Here is a 13,643-nt window from a genome sequence, read left to right as displayed (position 1 = left end):
ATTAAATATATATCGTAATATTATCATTGATATAAAAGCAAGAAAATTAGAATAAATAAATATACAATATTGAAAAATTCTCTAGGATAGCTCTTTTTGAGTTTTTGTTACAAAATGGCTATAAATGAGAAAAATGACCAAAATAAGTCTTATTAAAGAGTAAAAATACATTTATACCCTATGGTTAACTAACATAGTCTTATGGCTTAGAGTTAAGGGGTGCTGATTTGAGGATAGAGTTTCAAATTTTTAAAAATTAAAATTAAAATTTTCAACATAAAATGGGCTATTTTGGTCATTTTCCTTATTGAATGCTATTTTGTGACAAAGATTTAAAAGATCTATTTGAGAGAATTGCCCTACAATATAAAAAAATAATAAATAAATATACAATATGAGAAAGGAAAAACGATATCAAACATTTATCTCAAAAATGTATAGTTTTCTATTTTTTTCTAAGGAAATATGTATTCACACAAACATACAATTCAAAATTTGTTGTTGTTCAAAATACAACGTTCAAAAAAATAACTATATGGTTAACATTTGAAAATAAAAATAATCCCGGGCTATAATCAGAACTTTACCTTCTAAGTAGCAAAACCTTAATCATTAGACTTTGAATTGAACCCAATGTAAAACAAATATTTGAGTGAATTAGTTAAAAAATCCTAAAAACTTCTGAAATTGGCTTAAAAAGAAAAATGGATCAAAAACCTGGATGACTGCAGCAGCAAAGATAGCAAAAAGACGCGCTTCGATCCTGACCCTGCAACTATAATGAGAAAATCGATGGGTTGTTGCCACCATGACCAAGCAAGTCGGTTAAATAACCAATGATCAAACTGCTTTGGTCTTAGTTACATTCAGGATTCGTAGGCACCAGAACTAGTAATTTCCGAATGTCTCGCAAGTATCAAAACGTATCAATCTCACTTTTCATGATCTTGTAGACGTTTCCCATTGACTTCTTCGCTCAACATTCGCCAAGATGTTTAATACTTTTTTTGTTTAACTTTTTTGCCTCTCTTATGCTGAATAAAGATTTCTCCTTTTGTCCTAACATCTGAAGCTTTGTTTAGCCTCTAGAAAACTTACACAACCTCATTTTTTTCAAGTGTTAAATTTGATTCTTGTATTACCAAGTATATGTAAATGTCGGAGATCTCATGACATCGTTACACACGCTTCTTCTTTCGTAAATCAATTTGTGGGTTTTACTGAGCAATACATATGATAATAACTAATGAATAGAGGTTTTATGGGTTTCTCTCGTAAAACAAGGAAGAACGGTCTTATTGGGAATATTATAACACTTCAACAAAGAGAACGAAACAGATGAAAAGCATAACTTAGTAAAGACGACATTGAATCCTAAACATGCTATTAGTAACTTCTTCCCCAATAGGTCCACTTCTTGGCTGGCTTTCCTGACGCAAAGCACAGAGTGTCTTCTCTTAGTTCAGGCTGCTCAAAGGGAGTACATAGAGTCTTAGCTCCTGCTTCGTTTTCACCCTTAGTATTCTCTTTCACATCATTCTCCACTTCAACTTCATCACACCATGGAGCTAAAACCAGCTTCTTCAGTCTCAGAGCTTCCTTAAACTCATCCCAAGTTTCAACTTTTTGAATGCATTCTTGAAGCTTTCTCTTAGCCACATCATAGAGATCTCTTTGTATTACTTCCAACAAGTCCTTGACTTTCTCAACCAAGTCCACTCTCAACACATCCATCTTCACTCCAGTGTCGCGCCTCACCACTCTCACCTGATTCTTTTCCAAATCTCTAGGACCGAGTTCGATTCTCAAAGGAACACCTTTCATCTCCCAGTCTGCATACTTCCAGCCACAAGCATAGTTGGCTCGCTCATCTACTAAAGCACGGACTCCAGCACCTTGCAAGGCGGTTTTAACAGCTTGACACTCTAGAGAGATCCTTTTGGTATCAACACCTTTGAAAGGGACAGGGACCACAACTACTTGATAACGTGCCACTTTTGGAGGTAACACCAACCCTTTTTCATCTCCATGTGTCATAGCCATCACTCCTATCGATCTTGTACTTAAACCCCACGAGTTCTGCCACACCATTGGCTTTATTATTTTGCCTTTCTTGTCTCTTTTTACTTCCTTATCTTCAAAGGCGATTTCAAACATCTTCGCAAAGTTCTGTCCTAAACAATGTGAGGTCGCAGCTTGTACACCACGACCAGTTGTTGGTATAAAAGCCTCGACGCTTGTGGTGTAATCCGCACCAGCAAACTTCTCCTTGTCGCACTTTCGACCTTTTATCACAGGAACAGAAAGAAGATCTTCGTAGACGCGAGAGTAAATGTTCAGAACTTCAAGCACCTCTTCGTCAGCCTCTTCCTTGGTGGCGAAGGCACTGTGTCCTTCCTGCCAATCGAACTCACGACCTCTGATCAGTGGGATAGGGTCACTAACCTCCCATCTAACAACGTTAACCCACTGGTTAACCTTCATGGGGAGATCACGGTGTGTCCTAATCCTGTTTTTGAAGTAAGGGTAGATGATGGTCTCGCTAGTTGGACGTAGAGCGTACGGTGTTGGAAGATCATGTTCACCAGCTCTTGTGACCCAAGCAACCTCTGGCTTGAACCCTTCGATGTGGTCTTTCTCCTTCTCGAGTGAATCGCGTTTTATTAACATAGGGAATTTCTTCTCTTCCACGCCACCCAACTTCTCCAGCTCTGCATCCATGTAACTTCTTAGAGTGTTCCAGATCTTTGTTGCTGATGGCTCTAGGATGTAGAGTCCTTTTGTGTCGGAAAGGATTATCAGTTCACCGAATCTACAAACCTGAGAATACCAACTCGGAAAGTCTTCATCTTTCTTTGCAGAGATTCCTAGACGGGTCTCTTTCTTCATCTCTTTCTCTTTTCTTTCACCAAAAACAGAAGCTTTTGCAACTTCTAGGGTTTTCTCAACCATAGATTGCGAACTACTACTACGGACATCTTCTTCCCGGCCTGACTTCGACATGTTGTTCAAGAAAAATGTTAACTTTGTAACAATAAGCTCTCTCTCCCCCCTGAGAAAGAAGAAAACGTTTATTTGGTTGGGCTAGTGGTTCTAATACATTGGGGTAGTCATGCTTTTATATATAACTTCAAAAAAAAAATCACTTTTCCTTTTTCTTTTAATCTTGTAATGTTAAAACGAAACTTGGTCGATACTTTTTATTTTTTTATTTTAATGCAGATTTTTCCTTTTTTTTTGTCTTTCTCTTGCGGGTCACGTTTCCTCTTTCTCTTGCGGGTCACGTTTCCTTGTTGCTTGACGACCACGTTTCCTTTTTGTCCTTGTTGCTTGAAGACCACGTTTCCTTTTTGTCTTGATTTCGTTGTATCATCAGGTCCCACGATTATATACGATCCAGCTTCGTTAGTGAAATAAATTTTAGGGTTTATTAGCTTTTGGTGAATTAATTTCTTGCAAAGTGGAGTCGTACTACATAATGATGATTGGAGACTTTAAGACCATCTTTATAGCTGAGTCCTTAGTGGGTTTTTAAGTATAATAAAACATTTAATTAAATCAAAACAAAAAAAAATATATAACCGATCCTTAATAGAGGATTTTGGCAACCGATCGTAAAAAGAGTTCTTAATACACCTTTCAGCAAACTGTGAATTATGATTTTTTTTTTCTTTTTTTTCTCTCCTTTCTCTCCTTTCTCTCCTCTTCTCTCGCGTTCTCCATCGTCCCGATTACTGCTTTTGTGAAGAGAAGCGTATCTTCCGTGCAATCGGCGTATTCTCTGTCTTTCTCTTCTCTCGTCTTCTCCTCTCCGTCGCGAAGGGAAGCGGCGACGAAACAGAGGGTTACAAATCGGCTTCTCACGGTGAAGTCAGCCTCCGGCAAGACTTACAGCCAGTTAGCAGCGGAGACATGACTCAAACGCCGCACTTCCTGGGAATCGGTCTCTCTCTCTTCCCCGCAAAGTTTGATTCTTTTCGTTAACCCGCAAGCTAAAGTTTCGTGCTTTGGCATTTCTTTGGATCGATTGAACATGTTCTCAGCTGCTTCTCTTATTAGCCTTTGTTAGATGGATTGATCAGAATCTTGGGGGTTTGTCCAATTGTTCAGACACAATGTTGGGACTTTAGATGGTTACTTGTCGGAATTGTGACCAAATTATTTTGGAGTTTGGGGTTTGTCTATTTTTTTTTTCAGACACAATGTTGGGACTTTAGATGGTTACTTGTCGGAATTGTGACCAAATTATTTTGGAGTTTGGGGTTTGTCTATTTTTTTTTTCAGACACAATGTTGGGACTTTAGATGGTTACTTGTCGGAATTGTGACCAAATTATTTTGGAGTTTGGGGTTTGTCTATTTTTTTTTTCAGACACAATGTTGGGACTTTAGATGGTTACTTGTCGGAATTGTGACCAAATTATTTTGGAGTTTGGGGTTTGTCTATTTTTTTTTTCAGACACAATGTTGGGACTTTAGATGGTTACTTGTCGGAATTGTGACCAAATTATTTTGGAGTTTGGGGTTTGTCTATTTTTTTTTTCAGACACAATGTTGGGACTTTAGAGAGTTTTACTTGTCTGAATTGCGACCATTTTAACTAGTGTGTGGGAGTTTGAACAGTTGGAGATCTGATTTTCAGTGTTTTTATTGATTTGCTGCAGAGATCATATGTTCACAAGAAGAGGAACAGAAGAATGAGGGAGAAGCAAGAGTTATTTCGTGGTGTGAATGCTTTCGCAGCAAACATGTTTATGGTATTACCTCATCTGTGTGTTCTGTTTTTTTTATCTTGCCTCATATGTTGTTTGTTTTTGTATGCAGTTGTTGCCCCTCCTCTTTCATTATTTGTAGAAAAACTGGTTTGCTTTACAGATTGAGCTTCTTGAAAAAAAAAGTACATACAGATTTAGTGTTTCCTGATTTGCTTCTCCCATGAGCTGAAACTCTGTCCTATAGGCCACTGTTGTTTCTTGTTATGCTCATAGTATTAGCTTCTTCAGTTACTAGAATGTTCTTTGTGAAGAAATTAGAAGGTAATATTTGTTAGTTGTTCCTCTTTATGAATAAGATTGCTAGAAGCCTTTGAGTCTCTTTTAATGGATTCCATTAAAGCTGAGCATGCTGTAACATTGTTGTGTGTGTATTTAGCTGTTGATTGAGTGGAAACAGAAGCTTGATGCTGTGGAAAACACTGAGAAGAGAACTGCTAAGGAAAGAAAATTGTGGCCACTTTTAAGCAGTGTGCTAGGTATCTTACTCCTCTCTTCAACTTATGCAGGAAGAAGGTATAAAGCACAATCCCGTTTCCTTTTATTGCAAGTTCTTGGTTTTACTTGCTGTTTGGGTGTGAAACATATTAGTAATGAGAATGTTTGTGTACTTGTTGTTTGAACTTATATATAAGGTAGCAAATTGTTATGTAGTTAAATTATTTTTTTTAAGAAACCCAAATTAAGAAATTACCATTGTAGGTTAAAAATTAGGTGATTCTTAACTAAAGTTTTTAGCTAATATTTATTAGTTAAATAATCATTAAAGTGTTCTTCTTTCGCTTCCAGAAGACATAACTATTCTCATGTTTCGTTTACTTTCTCCAAGAGACATATGCAATCTAAGCTTTTGCTGTAAAGGCCTATGCGACATTGAGAACTCTGAGAATGCTGGCTTGACCAATGCGAGATAGTTAAGGTTATTCCTTCGTCTGAAATAGTGAAATGGCGAACTGGTGTCTCTTCTTACAAGTCTCTTTGTCGGTTTCTTGTAGAAGTGATGAAGCCTCTGGCTGGGGTTTGGGTCTACCATGAACCTGACCTTAGGGATGTTGTTTATGTAATGCCTGGATTCTTGTCTATCGTTGGTTGCCGCATAATCCCACAAGAGGTTGGTCCTTTGGGGATTCAAGAAGGGAGGATTATGTGGTCACCAGTGTTTGAGATAATCTGCGGTTTTGATGGCTCCACCAAGTTTTTTCTTCATGGAAGAGACAGAAAACACAGTTGCTTGTACCCTGGTTTGGTTACAGTCATCGAAAAGAGCTGCAATGTGCTTTCACTGGAGGTTGAGCCGAGGCTAGAGAAGACTAGTAGCGAAGCCTCAAGACAAGGGTTATTTTCGAAGTTATCTTGTACAGATAAAAAAATTTAGTTGAACTCGTGACGAACCATGTAGGTCTACATGTATCTGAACCATTGAGTGTAAAGTTATTCCCCACAAGGAGAGAAGATGAAGGGATGTTGTTGGAACGTAGAACCGTGCTCCTTAAAATGCACAAGTTTGGTGAGAATTGGAAGCACATGAACCTGGAGGAGGATGGGCTGTTTTACAATCCTAAGCAAGTAGACATAAACGAGATGTGGGAGAAAAATCGCTGTGTTTACTTTGAATACATTGCAACAGACGAAGAAAGAGATATTAGATATTTGAATCGTCAAGCTTTTAGCTCTGGTGATACATTCGGTCTTAGTCTCAAAGGTTCCTACACTGATGTGTTTTCTCACCTAGGGTGGCCAAACATAAACGGAGACAACTTTTCTCTTTACAAACTGCCGGTTAAAAACCCCATGAATGACCAAGAAGAGTATGCTGGTTTGTGGGGAGGAATGAGATGAAGATGAAACCCGAAATGCCTTTTATCTACTGATGCTCTCTTACGAAAAATCTGAAAAGAACAATGGGAAACGTCTTATCGGGACAAAAATACTCGAAGGCAATGACTATGTGGACCGTCCTAATGGAACAGCAATGTTTGTTGTGGATATAGATACACTTTCCCTTGAGCCCTTTCCGCTTGACGCAGATGGAAGAGACTTTGAGCATTCTTACACAGGAAGGGGTATCTCAGATGGTTATGGTTTCCGTTATCCCGGTTCAAAACCTGGTTCACTTTATGTGATCTCTGATGATCATTTTGCGTTCGTTTGGCATGAAACTAAACATGTGTTTACTTTGAAAAGAGTAAACCTTGAAGAGATCTTGAAGAAAGGTTTAGGTATGTGCGTGCCTCCTTTGCCTCCAATTAATAATTTTACTTATATGGGAAGGTCTTACACAAACGTCTTTACTGAGTCATGGTTCTATTCTTCTTCCTCCGATTCTGATGAGTAAAGAATGTTGAAGATGTACTCTGCAACATATTTAAAGCTCTCTCACATCGCTTTGTCTAGTTTTTGAAATATAAATTCATAACTGCATGTCTTTTACATCATGTTCTTCTTACATTTACAGTACTCACTATGATTGTATCTTGTGTAGTTTTATTCATTTTGGCATAAGAAATTGAAAAAGATGATTAGAAATATGTTAAATCCAAGAATTTGGTTAAATGATCAATTTCAGTACTTCGGGCCTGGTTCATGGCTTGGTTAACGAGATGTCCCAGGAGCACACCTATCTGGTTCGTACCACCATTAGCTTGTTTCCTTTACATAAGCCTAATTTTCTTCTTCATAGCGCACTCTGCTACAGCACACTATGCTTATGTGCTGCTCAGCAGTAACTGCTAGAGAGTTAATCACCAGGCGGGCTTGCTTTGCTAGAAAATGATTCCACTAGTGTGTGCTGATGAGAGTGAACTATGTTACTCAGGAGAAATATCTGAAAGAAAGCTTAAAGAAAGGTCATAGCATTCTTTCTTCAAAGGTGTTCCCTGAACAACTACAGCTCGATAGAGACAACTCGGAAACTAGCATTGAAAAAGGGTATATTATCAATATGATCAATATAATATTGATATGATCAATATGATGCCGAAGCTGCTTGACAAATGTCAGCGACGAAGACATCCTAAATTGGTCCGCAGGCATCGCGATAAGTCATCTGTCTTGCCCCAGTGTGCTAATCAAAGGTAAAGAACTGAATACCTAGAGGGGATTACTGGTTTCGGCTCCAAAACTCTTAGTATTAAAAAAAATAAGAAATGTTTTTTTAGTAATTCAGAATCGGTTTTGCTTGGGGAGTTTATGATCATTTTAAAAGTTTTTGATAGCATATGCAAATGATTATAGACACCAAAGTAAAAAATCCTAGAATATCTGATAATTATTTATTTTTCGTCTTATATTTATTATTTATTTAAATATAATTAACCTGACAATTGTCTTATATATCTCATTTAAATTTTTTTAGAAAAGATATAAAATTTCTATACAAAATGAGAAAACTACAAAGTTAGAATTTATATGACTTAATAACAGTAAACTATATATTCTTGACTTTTTATTTGTGTGCTTATGAAATTATATTATTTAATTTAATAACTATTAAAATGGCAAGGTTGTGACTTTTTTTAAAAAAAGTGAGAGCCAATTATTTTCACCTATTTGCAATTAAAAAAAACAAATACTGCCAAAGAATATTAAAACATCTTTTTATCGTTAAAATAGCAAATGATATTTTCAAAAAAGCATTCATTAAAAATAAAAATAAAATAAACATACACATGTTTATACTAGAATTAATCAAATAAACCAATAATTAAAAAATAAAAATAAAACATACAATAATATTTAAAGAATTTTCACTGTCTATACAAGACTTTTGTCGAAATTTGCAATCTGAAATATTCTATGTTTGCAACTATTACATTGAAATTTGAGTTTAGTATATCTTTTTGAATTTGAGTTTAGGAAGATTTTCCTGAATAAATACAATATCAACCTAAAATATGTATAATATCTTCATAAAAGTTTAGAATATTTTCATCAATATTAATTTAAAATATATTCTTAAATGTGTATTTAGGAAAACCTTCATAAATATAAATATATATATATATATATATATATGAATACCTTACTAAATGTGAATTATATGTATATTTAATAATATTTTCTTAAATATATATAATATTTTTCTAATGTTTTTGGAAGACATTAATGAATTTTATATATGAAATTTATAAAGATATTTTACATATTAAAAAGCATTTTCATAAAATTTTGAGAGATGTTATATATCATCCATTAGAGCATTTGAATATATTATATTATTTTTTCTTTTAAAATGGATACACCTTATAATCGAATTGAGTTTATCTACAATCTTAGTATATTTTATAGCAAAAATAGAATAAAAATAAATACAAGTATCTCTTACTTTATTGAGAAATGGCCCTAGATATCCCAAGTTTTTCTTCCAAATATAGACCTAAGACCCAATTGGACAGAAATGTTTCAATGATAGCAAATTACCTGGTTACCCTTAATCTTAATTTAACCTAAATTATTAAATAATAAAATAAAATCATTTTGAAATGTTTTCGTAAGTTTTGATGTCGACGAAAAGCTGTGCCGTTGTCTCCGTATCGCCTCCGTAGGGCCGCATTGTCCTCCATCCGTCGTCGTTTGTGCCCTTGCCTCGTCTTCGATTTGTCGCGTATGCGCCCTTGCATCGTTCTCGATCTGTCGTCGTCTTTGTATCTCATTATCTCGTGTCTCCGATCTGATCTAGGTATCATCATTTCAGATTCATTATAAATTTATGATATGTTGTTGCGATTGAATTTTCTAATTGTTTTGAAACTTAAGATTGTATTATCGTCATCTTCACCTTATATACTCACAAATTTACTTAAATGTCTTTGCGATTGGATTTTTTAGTTTTTTTTGAAACTTAAGATTGGATTCTCGTCATCTTCACCTTCTACACTCACAAATTTACGTAAATGTCTCTGTAGTTGGTCTTTTTGAGATTTGCTTGTGACTTTTTAACAGATTTTTGAACTACGACTGAAGTTTTTTATGTTTGTGGACAACAGAGCTCAAAAGAATCTCTCCGGTGGGAGTTTAATGTTGATAACAGAAACATTGTTTCAAATCTTTTTTTTTTGTGTTTGTATGATTTTATATTCTTTCTTATAATATTCATGATAGCCTTCTTAACCATGTATTAATCCTTCATAAACAACTTGAATTTGCAGACTCTTCCTTTTCAAGGTGTCTCTACAATCCCTCTTAATCCTATTCCGGATTTAAGTCCTGTCCATATTGGACTTTCACCAACCACAATAGCTATTAAGGTGAAAAGCTATTTTAAGAGCAAAGAAGAATTAATGTTCAGGATGAAGAAATAATCTTTAGAGTGGAAGTTTGAGTACAAGACTGTGTTCTAACAAGTCAAGAGTTGTATTGTGGTGCGTTGGTGACAATTGCTCGTGGGGGATGCGTGCCACCAAGGTGTCTTGTTCAGATTTTTCCTATTGTTGTAGATTTGTGCAAATTTAATTTTGTATATTTTTAAAATAAAACATCATTACTTATACATTTGACCACATTTCAGTCAATACAAAAAAAAAGACTAGAGGATATGAAAAAATCATATAACATATAAACTTAATAAATTTTGCATTGAAATTCTAAAACGACACACAAAATTTTTTACTCTTACAACAACAATTAAAATGAAAGGAGGTAGTATAAAACACTGTATTGTTGAATGAACTAAAGAGAAAATTACACAAATTCAAGTATTGTTAAAGTATTGTTTAAAATATGTAAAAAGTAAGTGAAATCTCAGAAACATTTGAGATATCTTTTCCTGTGAGTGTAAATGTAAAGAGGCAAATGATGTCACAAGACATTCAACAATGAGTTTATATCTCAAAAACAAGACAAGATATGGGAGAGAGCTTTGAATATCTGCTGCAGAGTGTTCCATTTTCCAAGATTGCCACGGAGGAAGAGGAACAGACTCATAATGAGTTGGTAAACACGTTTGTGTAAGACGTTTCCATATAAGTAAAGTTCTTACCTGGAGGTAGAGGAGGCACCCATAAACCCAAACCTTTCTTCATGATCTGGTCAAGGTCTAGTCTTTTCAAAGTAAACACATATTTAGTTCCATTCCAAACGAACGCGAGATGATCACCAGAGATCACGTAAAGTGAACCAGGTTTTGAACCGGGATAAAGGAAACCATAACCATTTGAGATACCCTTTCCTCTGTAACAATGCTGAAAGTCTCTTCCATCTGCCTCAAACGGAAAGGGCTCAAGGGAAGGTGTGTCAATATCCACAACAAACATTGGTGTTCCATTGGGATGCTGCACAAAGTCATTGCCTTCGAGTATTTTCGTCCCAACAAGACGTTTCCCATTGTTCTTTCTAGATTCTTCGTAAGAGAGCATCAGTAGATAAAAAGCATGTCCGGTTTTATCTTCATTACATCTCCTAGGTGGCCACCCAAAAGTTCCTCCCCACAAACCAGCATACTCTTGGTCATCTCCAAGACTCTTGATTGGTAGTTTGTGCAGGCAAAAGCGGTTGAGATCCATTCTTGGCCACCCTTTGTAAGAAGACATCTCAGTGTAGGAAGCTTTGAGACTAAGACCAAATATGTCACCAGCGCTAAGAAATCTCCGGCGATTCACACATGGGGAAGCACCCATCTCGTTTATGTCAACCTGCGTAGGATTGTAACACAACCCATCTTCCTCCAGGTTAATGTGCTTCCAGTTCTTACCAAACTTGTGTATTTTAAGGAGCATGGTTCTACGTTCCAACAACATCCCTTCATCTTCTCTCCTTGTGGGAAACAACTTCCCACTCAATGGTTCAGATACATGTACACCTACATGGCTTGTCACTAGTTCAAGTAAGTTTCTTCTATCGCTATCATCGAGCTTCTGAAATGGAACCCCACTGCACAGCTTATTCTCTCGCCTCGGCTCAACCTCGAGTGAGAGCACATTGCAAGTCTTGTCGATGCCTGTAACTAAACCAGGGTACACGCAACTTCCTTCTCTGCCTCTTCCATGGAGGAAGAACTTAGTGGAGCCATCATCGTGATCACAGATGATCTCAAACACCGGTGACCACATAAGCCTCCCTTCCTGAATCCCGAAAGGACCAACCTTTTGTGGGATGATCCGACAACCAACAACAGACAAGAAACCAGGCATCACGTACACAACATTCCCAAGCTCAGGTTCTTGGTGAACCCAAACCCCAACAAGAGGCTTCACTACCTCCACAAGAAACCGACAGAGAGCCTTGTAAGAAGAGATCCCGATTCGCCACCGGACTATTTCGGATAAAGGAAGAGCCTTTACGAGCTCACATTGCACAAACCATATCTTCTCTGAATCCACAAGGTCGCAGAGGCTTTTGCAGCATAAGCTTAGGTTGCAAATGTCGCTTGGAGATAGAAAACGAGAGGTAGCAGCAAATACATCTTCTGGAAGCGAGAGAAGCAGACAAGTACCACCAACTGATTCTTCCGACCGTAACTCTCTGATCGTCATGATATTATGACACTCGGGGGATCAAATCTGTTCGTAAACTCGAAATGGGCTTGCCGGAGTTTTAAGATCGAAACACAGTCTGGGTCTGAATCAGATATTAGCTTTTATTTACACGCACAAAAGAATCTAACGTTCAGATCACACATCAAAAGTAAAGAAGAGATCTGAGTACAGCAAAGCAGACCTTCTATCGTGAAGTCTAATCTACTGAAACGGACCGACCATCCGATTGGACCGGTCTATCCGGTCCGGTTACACCTTAAAAACCGGAAAATCTTGTTAAAAAACAATGATCCGGCAACAACCTATATGACCCGGACCGGTACTTTTCTTCAAAATTATTAGTTGAGTTTTTAATGAGAAAATTTCATATTTCATCACTTAAAAGATATTTATCACAAAATATGAGAAAAAAAATTCTGCAACAGCATTCATAAAAAAAAAGACTAAATTAATAATAAACCATAAACCTTAATCACTAAACTTTCAATCCAATATAAGATAAACATTTGAGTGAATTAGTGAGAAAATTCTAATAACTTCTGAAATTGGTTTAAAAGAAAAAGAAAAAAGAAAATGGATCAAAAATCTTAGGCTACAGAATCTACGAGCATAACTCGATCGCTTTCAGATCCTACAAGGAAAAACTAAATAATATACTGACACGGAACCACTACTGGTCGAACCGGTATATCCGAATGGTATATCCTTGACCTTGACACTATTATCCTTGAAACCGGAAACCTTGTAAAAACAATGATCCGCCAACAAGCTTCTTTTTGAAACTTGAAAATACATTTAAAAAAAAATATTTTGAAATTTTTAATTTTTAAAATTTAAAATTTCACACTTTAATTCTAAACTATAAATCAAGATTAATTAAATATATATTTATTTTTTAATGAAATCTCTTTTAATTTTTTTTAGGACTCTTTTGGTGAAAGAAAAATTAAAAAAAGTTATCTCAGAAAAAAATTTGTCGTGAATGAAGAGGGGAACTTGTGTTATTTATTACTGTCGACCAGAAGGTCCATATATATACAAGGTATTAGACCGTCATAAAGTCATGTTTATCCTAACAAGATAAGGATAATGATAAACACTATGTTACAAATATACATGAAATATATACTAGATAAACACATAGTCTCTGGTTGTCTTTATTATGTCCCAGATTGGGCCTGCAATACGGGCTGGTCCATGGTCGATCATCATTTGGTTTATAACACTCCCCCTTGATCGACACATCCGGTACAGGTTTGTTGCATGCTTAATGTTGCCTCATTAAAACCTCTCCTGGAAAACCCCAAAACCAAGGTGGTAAAAAGGGAAACCAAGGACAGGAAAAAGAGTACAACACACATTACTCCCCCTGATTTGGACATCACTGAAGGTCCTTGAGT

General features: G+C 36.1%; 2 protein-coding genes and 1 pseudogene across 2 annotated transcripts; 1 reads left to right on the top strand and 2 right to left on the bottom strand.

The window, feature by feature from the left end:
* Positions 1 to 1,280: 1,280 nt before the first annotated feature.
* Positions 1,281 to 3,086, bottom strand: LOC106319703 (proline--tRNA ligase, cytoplasmic-like). Its single transcript, XM_013758082.1, has one exon. It carries the CDS (start codon positions 3,001 to 3,003, stop codon positions 1,387 to 1,389), a length of 1,617 nt encoding a protein of 538 aa, XP_013613536.1. The 5' UTR covers positions 3,004 to 3,086; the 3' UTR covers positions 1,281 to 1,386.
* Positions 3,087 to 4,696: 1,610 nt separating this feature from the next.
* LOC106319696 lies at positions 4,697 to 7,106 on the top strand (annotated as a pseudogene).
* Positions 7,107 to 10,359: 3,253 nt separating this feature from the next.
* Positions 10,360 to 12,378, bottom strand: LOC106319702 (putative F-box protein At5g39480). The gene has a single exon (XM_013758081.1). The coding sequence runs from the start codon at positions 12,238 to 12,240 to the stop codon at positions 10,690 to 10,692; it is 1,551 nt and encodes a 516-aa protein (XP_013613535.1). The 5' UTR covers positions 12,241 to 12,378; the 3' UTR covers positions 10,360 to 10,689.
* Positions 12,379 to 13,643: the final 1,265 nt, after the last annotated feature.

The sequence above is a fragment of the Brassica oleracea genome, unplaced genomic scaffold (assembly GCF_000695525.1).
Source record: "Brassica oleracea var. oleracea cultivar TO1000 unplaced genomic scaffold, BOL UnpScaffold00578, whole genome shotgun sequence".
NCBI lineage: Eukaryota > Viridiplantae > Streptophyta > Magnoliopsida > Brassicales > Brassicaceae > Brassica > Brassica oleracea.
Note: the sequence above shows the minus strand (reverse complement) of the source record. Positions and strands in the feature narration are given on the sequence as shown.